The 14134-nt window shown below is 36.3% G+C and overlaps 1 protein-coding gene across 1 annotated transcript in view; it reads left to right on the forward strand.

Moving 5' to 3' along the window:
* Positions 1 to 14134, forward strand: part of PCDH15 (protocadherin-related 15) — a 454971-nt gene that overhangs the window by 59621 nt on the left and 381216 nt on the right. The window contains exon 12 of the mRNA XM_006880391.1: positions 9405 to 9598. Coding sequence (XP_006880453.1) covers positions 9405 to 9598 — 194 coding nt within the window. The remainder of the gene's footprint in view (positions 1 to 9404; positions 9599 to 14134) is intronic.

The following is a 14134-nucleotide window of genomic DNA, read 5'->3' on the forward strand; positions in this document are numbered from 1 at the left end:
ACTTGATACATCCCTGCCATAAAATTTTGCTGATTTTAAACCAGATAGTATTTCTTTGCTCTGCTCTGTATGTTTTTAGAGAGGAACAATTAAGTAAAATATATTTGTTGGGAGTAATTTGTTGTATAGGGTATCTGCAGTATAAGGTAGTGTACCATATAATAAAAGTTAAGAATACAAGTGACATTGTATTTAAAAACTTACAGTGAGAGGGAAGGAAAAGAAAATAATAATTGTATTTACCATGTTGGATAACAATGCATCATATTCTTTAAATATTAAGAGTTTTTAAGAATTAAGAATTGTTATGACCTTGTGAGTTGTTACCTACATTGAAATTTCATAATCATGGGGGAAAATGAATGATATCAGTAGTGCTAACAATAATTTACTCTCTGAATATTTATAACGTAAATTAAATCTCATTTTCAGCTTTTATGTTTCAGTGTTCCTCCCTTGACTAATATATTTAGAAGCATAACTTTTCAAGAACATTTATTTATAAATGCAATTAACTTGTTTAAAATTGTGTTCATCTCAGATGTCTTTGGGCTGTCCTAGTGAAATCTATCCAATTTCAATAATTAATATCTAGATGCTTCCATTATTTATAAAGCTTTTCTTTACTTGTCTGTGGTTGTTTTTGCAGTTATTTAAGTTGCATACTGTTATTATGGTGGCTGTTACAATTGTTGTATGCTCTCAAGTCAGAACTGACTCATAGCTAAACATTGAGAGGGTTTTCAGAGGCAGTAAATTACATGAGAGGAGATTGCCCATCCATCTTCTGTGGAGCAGCTGATGGATTGTACCTTCAGGAATGCAGCTCAGTTTCTTACCACTAGGCCACCAGACCTCCCTTATTATGATAGTTGTTTTTTCCATTATTACTCTTCTTGATATCTGGTTCACTGTTTAATTGCCTTTATGTTGGCAATATTCAAAAAGAATCATAAACAAGTAGTGTGTATTATGTGGAATTTTTTTGTAATTGTATATTCTGCTCCTGGACAAATAAATAATTTTACTGAAATAATTTTAACTATTCCCCCAGGTCACTTTTCCTTTAATTCTTTCTGTTTTGTAATCAATTATGTTAAGATGTCCAAGCATAATTGTTAAGATAAAAGAAAAATATTTATATACTGAGATGTTTCAAAAACAGGAATACTAAGCCCAAAACCATAAAAGTTCATCAAAGACAAACTAGGATCAAGCTTAGATGGTCTGGTCTATGGTATAAAGAGACTGCCAAATAAAGGCAGAAATGCTCATTCTGGAGAGGATAAACCTGATGAGTGGGACCTTCTAAAGATTAAATCCCTGTGCATATCAAAAGCTTTTCCCCAAAAGAGTTAAAAAAAAAACCCTACTGACTGGGAAAACAAGCAAACCAAAAGCCAACACATTTGGCAATACAATTTCAGACAAGGATCTCATATGAAAAGCTCACAGAATCCTACAGGGAGGATCCTATAGGAGGAAAAGACTGATAACACGAGTACAAAATGGGCAAAAGACATGTAAAGAATTTTCAGAGGAAGATATTCAGATGGCCAAAGACACATGAAGAATAACTGGCAATATGAGAGATGCATATCAAAACCACAATGAGGTACCATCTCACTCCAATAACAGTGGCAAAGTTTAACAGTAAACTGTTGGAAAGGATGTGTTGAGTTAAAAACTCTTATACATTATTAGTGGGATTGTAAAATGGTACAACCACTCCAGAAAGCAGTTTGGTGTTTCCTCAAAAAGCTTAAGATAGGAATTCCATATGACTCATATATTCCATATGACTCATATATTCCACTGTTTGGAATATTCCCTAAAAAATGAGAACAGAGGCACATAAATATTCAAGTAAAACCATAGTAAATCATGCATTTCCTTTTCATATTATAAAAAATGTCAACAACACTTTGGCTTCTTTGTAAGTGAATTTATCTTCCCTTAATTCAAGGAGCCTCTATAGCTAGTAGCATAGAACTCTACATGCTGAGCTGCTAATGACAAGATTGGCTGGCTATTCAAGTCTATCAGCTCATCTATGGGTGAAAGATGATATTTCTTACATCAGTAATAACTTTTAGCCTTGGAGCCCCAATGGAATATTGTCGTGAGTTAATTCAACTCCAAAGGCCATGGACTTGGATTTGAGTTGCTTTTGATTTCTTTTTCATATCAAATTAACCACTAAATCAGGAATTGATTTCACATACCTACATCTCTGACCACTGGCCTTAGAGTCTTTGAGTTGCGATAAAATTGATATCTACTCTTCATCTCAATGTTGTCACTGTAGCTATTCAGTACTATCGAGTTAAACTAGGACTGATAGTGACACTATGTAAATAGATATCATCCTTGCCCTAGCCTGTGCCATCATTACAATCGTCATCATATTTAAGCCCATAAACTTCAAAATGACTACTTATTGAATAATATGATTAAGGCTTTAAAAGTGTCTTGAATTTTCAAGATCTTATATTGAAATTGATTGGGTTTTAAGAGTTACAGTCTTACTTCCATTTATAATCTAAAAAAAAAAAAATAGAAACCAAAAGAAAAAACACCCCCCCCAAAAAAAACACACAAAAAACCACACCTCACTGACTGTCCTCCAACCAATTCTGATACATTACTCTACAGGGCAAATTAGAACTCCCCCATAAACTTCACAAGACTAAATATTTATGGAAGACTACCTTATCTCTATCTATCTATCTATCTATCATCTATCTATCTATCTATCTATCATCTATCATCTATCTATCACATAGCAGCTAGTAGATTCTAACCACTAACTGTTTGGTGTTGTTTTTTTGAGCTTTGGTAGCCTAGTGACAAGAAGCTGACTGCAATCCAAAAGGCATGTGGTTTGTGGCCACCAACTGCTTCACAGAGAAGGTTGGTCAGTCCTCCCCATGTGGCTATGTGCCACCAAGTCAAGTGCAACTCATAGTGCCACTGTGTACAACAGCTCTGAATCCTGCCCTGTCCTGAGCCAGTCTCACTTACTCCAACACATGTACCCCCATTGCCATAGCTACTGTACCTATCCATTTCATCTGGTGTCTTCTTCTCCTGTGCTGTCCCTCCACCTTTCCAAGCATAATGTCCTTCTCCAAGGATCAGTCCTTCCTGGCCACATGCCCAAAGTATGTGAGACAGAGCTTCAAAATCCTAGCCTCCAAGGAGAAATTTGGTTTCATCCTCTGTAAGATAAAACTGTTTGTTTTCTTAACAGTCCATTGTATGTCCAAGAATCTTCTCCAGCACCACAGCTCAAAGGCATCAATTATTCTTCTGTAATCCTCAGTCATTGCCCAGCTCTCTGATGTATATAATTCATTGTAAAGACCTTGGCCTGGATCAGGCACACCTTAGTCTCTATAGTGCTACTCTGTACTTTGGAAGGTCCCTGGAAGGAGGTTTTCCCAGTGCAATCTGTCTTTTGATTTCCTGACTGCTAGTGCCAAGAGTGTTGATTGTGGAGCCAAGCAAGTTGTAATTGCTAACAGCCTGCCTCTCAAAACCTACTGGGAGAGTCAGCTATGGGTTGCTTCTGATTCTACAGTACACAAGAACAACAACAGCAACAACTGTTTTGTTAACAACTCAATGCTTAATCTGCCACTCACCAGAAATTTATCGTCATTATTTTGATTTGCATATGTGCAGACTCAATTCTTTTGATTACCTGCACCATTATTGTATTATTTGACCCTAAAAGATAGCTTCTTGCACTTATATAGAATAGCAATATTTAAGTAACTAAAACATTCGCTTAATTTGTGGCTTCTTTGTTAGATTTCAACATGTTAATGGTCTCCTTGGAGCAAGTAGTTTTTACCTGAACGTTTTAGCTTGTCTAAGGTTGACTGTCTCTGCAATTTTGAGGGTGCTTCTATCACCTTTTCTTTACAGTAAAGGTTGGTATTTACACACCTCCTAGGTAAATGCCTTCTTCAATTTAATTATCATTCAGTATCATCTCCCTCCCAAAATCATTTATGAAAATGTTAAACAAGACCAGCTAAAATAACTCTATCCCTGAACCACACTCCACAACACCTTTTCTTGATTCATTGCCATTTTTCACTTAATTCCTTTAGCCAATTTAAGTCCCAGGAAGAATGTTAATATAGAATTCAAATGGATTAAATTTTAATTAAGATTTCCTGTCACATTGTGTTAAGTGATTTACGATAGTCAAAATTTATACCTCATCTGCTATCCCAACCTCCATTTTTGCAAATTTATTCTACACACAAAGAATGAGTCTCTTTGATTTAAATACTACTCCATAAATACACATCATTCATTTTTTTACTGTTTCTATAAATAGTAACTTCTCTTTCTTTTTGCCTTGAGCACTATGTCTATCATTTTCCCTTAAGTTCTAGTACCATTTTATTAAATGCCTTTTCTTCTATTACCCACAGCTGTTCTTCCACAAATAACCAGTCTCGGGAAATGGTAGTTTTAATCTTGGTCTCTCAAATCCTCTATTTACCTTCTTTTTTCTTCTCAACTATTTTTGCTGTTGTTATTTCTGGGTGAATTTTCATTTAAATGTAAAACATAATAAAAGTATAATTTTAATACACACAATATATCTAGTAAGCCTTTTAGCATACATAAGTGCTTGGAATTCCCCAGTATATTAAACATGAGTCATCAAGTGCACTGTTTTGGGGTTTTTTTGTTGGTTTGTTTTTTGTTTGTTTTGTTTTTTGTTTTTTGTTTTTTTACCGTGGGTTTCCAGGGATTAAATTCAAGTTCCCAAGTGAGTGTCACATTCACAATTTTTAACTAGTGCTTCGTAGAGTTTCTACCAGGTGCAAAGGCGTCTATGAGCTCCAAAGAGACTGAGCAATACTACTACTTTAAAACAGAGGAACATGTTACTGTAGTTGTTCTTGTTAGGTGCTCTCAAGTCTACTATGACTCATAGTGACCCTATGAGCGAAAATACTGCAATTTGCCCTCTCCTGCACAAGCCTCATGATCTCTGTCATACTTAAGCCCATTGTGGCCACCACCGTATCAATCCATTTTGCTGAGGGTCTTCCTCACTTGCCCTAATACTACTCCTTTCTTTGCACTGTCTCCTCTGCAAGGACTGCTTCTTCCAAGAATATACCCCAAATAAACACTGTTGCTGTTATATGTTGTTGAGTCGGCTAGGACTCAATTAACAGCAGATCTGACCTCTGGCCTATACTGGGCCATCCTCATCACCTCTGACACACTTGAGCCAATTCCTGTAGTCACTGGGTCAACACATCTCAATGAGGATCTTTTCCTCTTTCATTGATCTTCCACTTTTCTAAGCATGATGTCTCTTTACAAGGAACAGCTTCTGCTAACAACATACCCAGACTATGTGAAGTGAAACTTCACCATCCTTGCCTCTAAAGAATGCTCTTGCAGCACCTTCTGCAAAACACACCTGCTCTTTTGGATATTCAGTACTCTTCTCAACTCGAGGGCAGCAGTTTTTCTTCTAGCACCTTTATTCATTGTCCAGCTCTCACATGCACAGCCAGTGATTGAAAAGACCATGTCCTGAACCTAAAGGTGCACTTTAGTCTCTTAAGTGATATCTTTGTACCTCAGTACTTTGGAAAGGTCCCTAACAACAGACTTTCCCAATACAACACTGTGGTGTTTACTGTTCAAAATGGCTTTTCTAGCCACTTATTTTTGTCTTTGTCATGGGATTAGTGGGACTATGCAAACAGGGCATGTTAAACTATCCACTAGGGAATGGGTTAATCGTACCAATCCCCAAGTAGAGTGATGACTTTTATCAGTCTCACTAATCTGTAAGAGAATTGGCTAGTCTTGCCATTAAGTTTAGTAGACCCATCAGTAGCGGAGAATCTCACCACCAACAAGAAGAAACAGCCATGCAGTGGGTACCTTTCAGACTAGAAATTCTTATGCCAGCTAGACCTACAGCATCAGCACTATTGAGATTTATAACATCAGCAGGAGTGGCTAAAGAAGAGAACCAGAGACCCAACGTCAGACAGAGCTGACCTTGGGACTTCTATCTCCCATAGAACCAGAGCTAAGAGCCTTTGCCCAAGTTTGTTGGGCAACTAAGGGGTAGGGGATAGGATAGAGAGCTAATACTGGCATAACTGAGAACTTTCCAACACTGTTATAAAGACATAAAGCTCAAGGCTACGGTACCTGCAAGCACATTTCAGAAGATGTCCTAACTGTATTCAACTACTATCCTGTGTTGGAAACTTTTAACTTCCCCAGTATGGTTCTCTGTGGTCAGGAAGCTATTGCATCAGATTTTGGGTCCAATAAAGCAGTAACATTGGTGTTAAATTGAGTAGAGAGAGGTGTGGGAACGTGACTGCCTGACCTCATGGGAATAGTTTTCGTGTTGTTGAAACTATTGACGGGGACAGTTGCCCTTTAAGAAGCTGATAAAAGTCAAATATGGTCACCGCCATGTAGCCCTTGCTCTTGTGGATCCACGTAAGATAAAATCATTGAGTCTCAATTTTTTTCCTCCGTCTGTCATGATGTTGTTTCCTAGTATCTTGATGGTGATGATCTTTGCCTTCTTAATGTTGAGATGTAAACTACATGGAAGGTTGTGGTCTTCTGCAGCAAGTGTTTCAAATCCTTCTCACTTTCAGCAAGTGAAGTTGTATCCTCAGCATAACGCAGGGTGTTGATGAGTCTTCTTCAAATCTTGATGCTACAGCATTCTTATTCATAGAGTGCAGCTACCTAAATTATTTGCTCAGGGTATAGATTGAATATACAGATAAAAATTATACAGTCCTGACGCACACATTTCTTGATTTTCAGTCCTATAGTGTTCCATTGCTCTGGTGGATCAAGAACTTCTTTGCAGAGGTATAGGTGTCATATGAGCATGACTAAATGTTCTAAGATTCTCATTCTCAATGTTTATACTCTACACCATTAACTGCCTTTACATAGTCACAAAACAGAAAAAGACATTGTTCTGGTATCCTTTGCTCTAAGTCAAGATCAATCTGACATCAGCAATGATATCCCTAGTATCTTTCCCAAATCCAGCTGGAATTTACAGAAGGCACAATATTTGAAGCCACCAGCTGCTTCAAGGCAAAAGGATGGGCATTCTCCTGTGTGATTAACTGCCTCTGAATACACACCAGGTGGTCAGCTATGGGTTAGTTCTGACTCTACAGCACACTACAACAACAACAACAACAAATCTGTTTTATAATGGTCTTCAGCAATATTTTGCTTTTATGAGATGTTAGTGATATTGTTTGACCATTTTCACATTTTGTTGGATCACCTTTCATAGAAATGGAAATAAGTATTTCACTCAGTTGGCCATCAAATTTCTGAGCATAGACTGATGAGCAGGACAGGGTTGTATCTATTAGTTGAAACATGTCAATTGGTTTCCCATTTTTCCTGAGGCCTTATTTTATGCCAATGGCTTCAGTGCACATGGAATTTCTTTCTTCAGTGCTCTTGATCATATACTACTTCCTGAAATGGTTCAATGTTCACCAATTCTGTTTGCTACAGTAACTCTGTGTATTTCTTTAATCTTCTTTTGATGGTTGCTGCATCTTTCAATATATTGCTGATAACATCTGTCAGTGTTGCAAGTTGAGGCTTGAATTTGTACTACAGTTCTCTTTGCTTGAAAATGCCAAGTGAATTCTTCCCTTTTATTCTCTGACTCTAGCTCTTTGCACATTCTGTTGTAATCATTTGTTTTGTCTTTTTGAGCTAGCCTTTTAAATCTTTGTTAATTTCTGTATCTTTTCCCTTTGTTTTGGCTTCTCTCTGTCCTAGTGTGAAGCTTTGTCTGACATACTTGGATATATTGCAAGGTGGGATCAGTAGTTGGAGAGGGATGTCATGTTTGGGAGGGTGGAAGGACAGTGCAGGAGAGGAAGATCCTCAATGAGATGGGTTGATTTGGTTATTGCGATGATGGGGATAGGTGGGACAGAGACAATAAGATTGGCACAGGATAGAGCAGGGTTTAGGGCTGTTGTACATAGGGTCGCTATGAGTCACAGGTGACTCAACAGCACATAACAACAACAACAAAATGCTGTAGTATAATTTTTAGTGTCTCTTCTAACATCTATTTTGATCTTCCCCCACCCCATCTGTCTATAAAATAACATTTTTTTCAAAGTAAACATAGGAAGTAGAAAAAAAATGCAAATGTCTGATAAGAATACTTTTTCATAGGCTAATTCATTATAATTATGCTTATTTACTCAGCAGAAAAGTTTTTGTTTTTTCTATTTTGTGTATTTAAGATACCATTTAATTTTCTTCATCCATTCTGTATATGAAATTCCTGTTACAATATTTCCTCTGAGGATCCATTTTTACTTATTTATTTTCTCTTAAGCAAATGTTTCTATGTGAGAAATCAAAGACCATTGCTTTATAAATCATTTCTACTTTATATAGTTAATAATAGCTATTCTCATTTTTACACCTAATAGCCCAAACATATTTAACTATTCATTCCAAGTGTCCACAAAATGGTTTTAAATATATGCAATGTTGCTATACAGATGTTTATGTGATTTAATCCAGGGATAGCAAATAGATTTTTCTCTCCCCTCCCTTGTTTTTGTTGAACCAATCGGTTTTCGGAAGCAGTAAATCATGTAGGAGGAGATGGCTCATCTTTTTCTCACAAAGCTGATAGAGTCAAACCACATCCCTTCCTGTTGGAAGTGCAGCAGTTTCCACTGTGCCACCAGAGCTCCTGCCTCGTACTTTAGCCTTGGTATTTTCCAATGGGTAATCTATTTCGCCAATTTTGTGTAGACTTTCATAGTCCTTTATACATCAATGTTAACACAGTTAGGAGTCTTTCATAAAGCCAATTGCAAATAAAAACAGGAAGAAAAGGTCTCAGGACAGAGAAGACTATAGATAAAACAAAATAGAAAGAAAAAAAAGAGAGGAAAAATTAGCAGTAAAGAAAAGTTTCACTTATTCCCCCCTAGCCTTTGTCTATAACAATATATGTTTATGAGCCTAGAGCAGAGATTAAAATAGAGAGGAGAAAATAAGTTTCCCATATGGATATTAGATTTTGTTAGGGGTTTCCTCTTTTCTCCTTTATGATATTAAAACAATATTTGAGAACCAATAACTTTTCCTTGTCACTCTCTAAGAAAAAGAGGAGGGGAATCCTGCAATGATTATTTCAGTATCTGAACATAACAAGTAGCCTCAATCCAAAAATGTAAGAATGTGTATGAAATTCTGTCCTTATACATTTTTTTGGTCTTTGAAAGGGTGCTTCTTTTGTTGGGGAAGAAATGATACAGTGGTTAAAGGTGGAGTCCCAAGAGTATTTTTGTTGTGATTTTCAATTCCAGCTCACTGCTGTCGACGCAGACGAAGGGTCAAATGGGGAGATCACTTATGAAATCCTGGTTGGGGCTCAGGGAGACTTCATCATCAATAAAACAACAGGGCTTATCACCATCGCTCCAGGGGTGGAACTGATAGTCGGCCGGACCTACGCACTCACTGTTCAAGCAGCAGATAATGCTCCTCCCGCCGAGAGAAGGTAATTTATATTAGAACCAATACTGTCTCCCCATCACTCCCATTTAACCCCGTAATTAAATTTCAGAAACACAGCATGCGTTCTTTTATTCTTTAGTATCTAAATTAGATCAGAAAATCAGAAGGTCCAGAGTCTCAGGAACTGTTTATTCTTATTTGGTTAAATCAGGGGGAAAGAATAATAAAGACAAGATTAAACAAAATAATTAACTCTGATTTCACAGTTGCAGAAAGGTCTCTGTTTTAGTTGGGAACTGGGAAATATCAAGCATGGTTCTAGTTATTACTGCAAAGCAAGGTTGCTGTCAGTGTGAAAAAAACAACTCTTTCCTCCAAAGAATGTCAGATATGCCAGTGACAAGCTGTGTCAGTGTTTTGAAACTCTTATATCTGTGTACTTTCCCATCTCACTTAAGTAAAGACTGCCAATTACACACATGAAATCTATCTGATCTCTTCCTACCCTTAAATGTACCTTTACTTAATTACTGTTTGAAAATTTTCAGTATACATTTCAAGAAAATAAAATGAATGCATACTGCTGCATTTGCCATCTTTCTCCGCCCCTTCTAAATATCTGTTGGGGATCTTTTCATATGAACATCAGATAATAATACTCTCAATAGTTTGGGCCTTCCTCCCCATTAAATAATGTTCCTTAGAGATGTAAAGCTGTTCATTTTAAATATCCTTTATTAATATGCCTTTCCTTCTCACCCAGTTTCTTCTTACTGACAATGATGAAATAAATAAGATTGCACATGCTTCATGTTGAATGTATACAAATCTATCAATAGAGCAAATTGTAAGAACTGAGATCAAAGGGAGTATGCAATTGTACATTTCCTAGATTCCTGTCAAATTACCTTCTGTGGGAGTTTTCAATGTTTACAATTTCAACTGCAAAGTCTGGGTCCCTGTAGAACATTTGTGAATTTCTTCTGTGAGTTTACTGAGAAGACTTACTAAACAAAATAAGGTTAGAAGAATACAGAAGAGTTAGCAGGCTGAAGAAAGTATAAACTACTATTTTTGCAGTCTAGGATGTTTTCTCAAAACCTAATATACTGGAAATTACCTGATGTTTGTGGCACATCACAAGACTTTCGGTGTTACTAGTATATGAACTGTGATCTAAAGAGGAGTAAGAGATTCAAAGGCCACATGATGGGAATTTTAATGTATTTTACTAAGATACTTGAATTTTAGGAACTCTTAGAACTTTTAAATGGGAACATTATGTGAGAGAGAAGAGGTTTCTGGAAAATCAGTCTGCTATCCGTATAGAAGATGAATTTGATAAGGCCAAACTAGAAGCCAAAATGTTACTACTGTGAGACACTAATTTGCTGCACAAATTTGGATAGCACCCAAGTTCTGCTCTCTCAGAAGCAAATGCTTAGGTTATTTGATTACTCTTTCAATAAAAAGCATCTAATGTAAAGAATGTTTTGTAGGTTTTTTTTTCCCAGTCCTTTAGAACTAAAAATCAACTGCTATTAAGAAAATTCTGACGCATTCAAAACCTGCATGTTTTAGAATGTGCTCCCAGGGTCTGGTGACTGATATTTTGGAAATACGAGGCCCTTCCTATTTGGGGCAGACTGGAATCTCCAGTCTTTTTTGCCAGCTGAACTCTTTAAGCTTTTCCTCACCAACAGGCTCCTACAGAATTCATACCTCCTTGTTCATAACATCCTGGTATTAATAAACTTTGTGTCTATGGAGAAAAACTTTTAAGATATGTTTTAAATACCAAGATATCAGTTTGGTCAAGATTATCTCTAAATGTTTAAATCCACACACAGCGCTTAGGGAGAAAGATGGACAGTATCCTTCTGGGCAATTTACAGCCTCTGAAAACACACTGGACAATAAGCTCTGAGTTGTTTTCAATTCAACAGTAATAAGCTGGGTATTTTATTTTTCAGTAAATTGCTATGTTTTACCTATTCATGTAGTCATGGGCTTCAAGTTCTGTGATATTCATTCCAGTGTAGCCAGGATAATATTTACATTACATATAATACTGAAGACATAACTTTCATCTCCCTCAAGACTATCTGGCAAGGGGAGTGCTACCTAGAAACAACAAAATCAAGTCTACTACTATCTGCTGGATTTTGACTCAGAGGAATCCTATAAATCTCAGTCGTTAATCGTATATATTTTAGAAGATTATTGTTACACTGCAGAATGTCCTGTTTACACAGACACATTCAATTTTAAGATATGTGATAGAGAGGATTGCTACCTAAGTGTCCATAAACCCTGGTGGCAGGGTGCATAACCAAAGGGTATTACTTTTATTAAGGAGAAAGAGTCAATTCTGTTCACGTATGCCTGGATTACTATGTAATTTCTATGAGACCATTCTAATAAACACATTTCTCATCCTTGCTATGTGATCTCTTGCTACTTCAAATCAATTAGGACAAAGATATTATTGGCTATAAATATTTTTTAAACAGTTAACTAGAAATGAAAGACTTTAGAAGGGATAGATATTACTGACGACTTAAACTAGGCATGATTAAGAATAATGTACAAAAGGTAACAAAGAGGACATATAGTACATTGCAAAATTGTATTATATTCAGGAAGAAGAACTAAACAAAAGTTTCTAGGTGTGTGTGTATGTCTCTCTCTAAGATGCTGAGTATCAATGATTGTAGTTGTTTACTGTCAGTAGGAACAGACCCATAGCTGACTCCTTGATGGGCTTTCAGAGGCAGTTAATTGCAGGGGAAGAGATGGCCCATCCTTCTCCCATGGAGCCGCTGGCGGCTTTGAATCATGTGCCTTTGGGATTGCAGTGCAACTTCTTGCCACTAGTCCACCAGTGATTGCATGATGTAAATACGATTTGGTTAAAGGACTGAGTTCCGTTTTAGAGACAGTTAATTACTGAAAGATATATAAGATCTTTACATATATTTAATTATTACAAAATCTAAAATCAGTCAAATATATTTTGAATACTTTTTAAGTAAAAGTTCTATTCATGCTGGGTCAATGTAAAAAGGAGTTAAAGATGATTGGTTTTCTTTAATGAGCTTACATGGGAGGCAGGCACTATTTTAATAACTTTATAAACATCATGTCTAATCTTACTGACATTTTGAACTCGTACAATTGTATCATTTCCCCAACGTGAATCTCAGGGTGAATTAATATCACGTAATTGCTTAGATCCCTCAGTAATCAAGTGGTAGGACTACAGACTAATGCACTTCAAAACTTGTCCCTCTACCCTGTTAATACAACAGTATTTTGTAGTGTTGATTCTTGAAGAAATCTACAAAGCTAGCTTCAATTAATAGTCATAATGGTAATAATAAGGATAAAAATACCATCCTTTCATTTAAACTTTGTTAAAATATTTTAATATTTATTGCTTTATTTTTCTACTATGAATCTTTGAAAAAATAATTTTGTTTAAACATATCATGTCTGAGTACACATGATTATATATTATGATTTCTAATAGATGCCTTTGAGTTGTGGTCCTGGAGAAGAGTCTTGAACATACCATGGACTGACAAGAAAACAAATCAGTCTGTCTTGGAGAGGGTGAAAACAAGTCTCTCCTTGGAGGCTATGATTTTGAAGCTCTACTTCACTTACTTTAGGCACGTGGCCAGGAGAAATTGGTCCTTGAAGAAGGACATCATGCTAGGAAAGGTGAATGGACAGCGCAGGAGAGGAAGACCCCAGATGAGATGGATTGATACAGCAACTGGGGCAGTAGGAGTGATGTGTCAGAATTAGTGAGACTGGTTGAGGACAGAGAACAGTTCAGAGCTGCTGTACATAGAGTCACTATGTATCACACATGATTCAACCAATAACATTCTATGACAGGTTTAGAAACAGGAGTGACATCACCTTCCTAAACAACTTGCCTCCGAAAACTCTATGAACTTTGATAAATGTTGATAGTTGTAGAGGGGATTCAGGCCTTTTGTTCATAGAGTCCCTATAAAGCCTGCTTGACTCGAAAGTTATCAATTAAACAACAACATGCTTTATCAGTTTATTGATTATTTAATAACTGAGATTCTATCATGCACTTTTTATCTAGTTTCTATTTGTAAATCTTATCATTGATTCATCTTGATACATTGTTGCATATGGTACAATAATTTATAGAACTTGAGTAAAATTACATTCCATGCCAAAAAAAGAAAGTGTCACCTCTAGAATAATATTGTATATTTCAGTGACACCAGGCATTTAGTGGACATAAGCAAAGGAGTCCTGCTAGCATAGGAAAAAATGTGTTGGACTGCTAACTAACCTAGACGTTGATTGTTCCAACCCACAAGTGGTTGAGAGAGAGAGACATTATCTTGTAATGATTTTTTTGAATCAAAGTCCCTAAGGAGAATTTCTATAAATGGAAATTGACTTAATGGTAATGGGTTTAGTTGGGTTTATATTCACTGTATTCCCTATGGAAAATGGCTTAGATGCTAATACATCAACTTATGATTTTTAGTTAAATGTCAATTCATATAACTCTATTTTAATAACT

This window comes from Elephantulus edwardii, unplaced genomic scaffold (assembly GCF_000299155.1).
Source record: "Elephantulus edwardii isolate Elephantulus edwardi_28Jun2011 unplaced genomic scaffold, EleEdw1.0 scaffold00007, whole genome shotgun sequence".
NCBI classification, from domain to species: domain Eukaryota; kingdom Metazoa; phylum Chordata; class Mammalia; order Macroscelidea; family Macroscelididae; genus Elephantulus; species Elephantulus edwardii.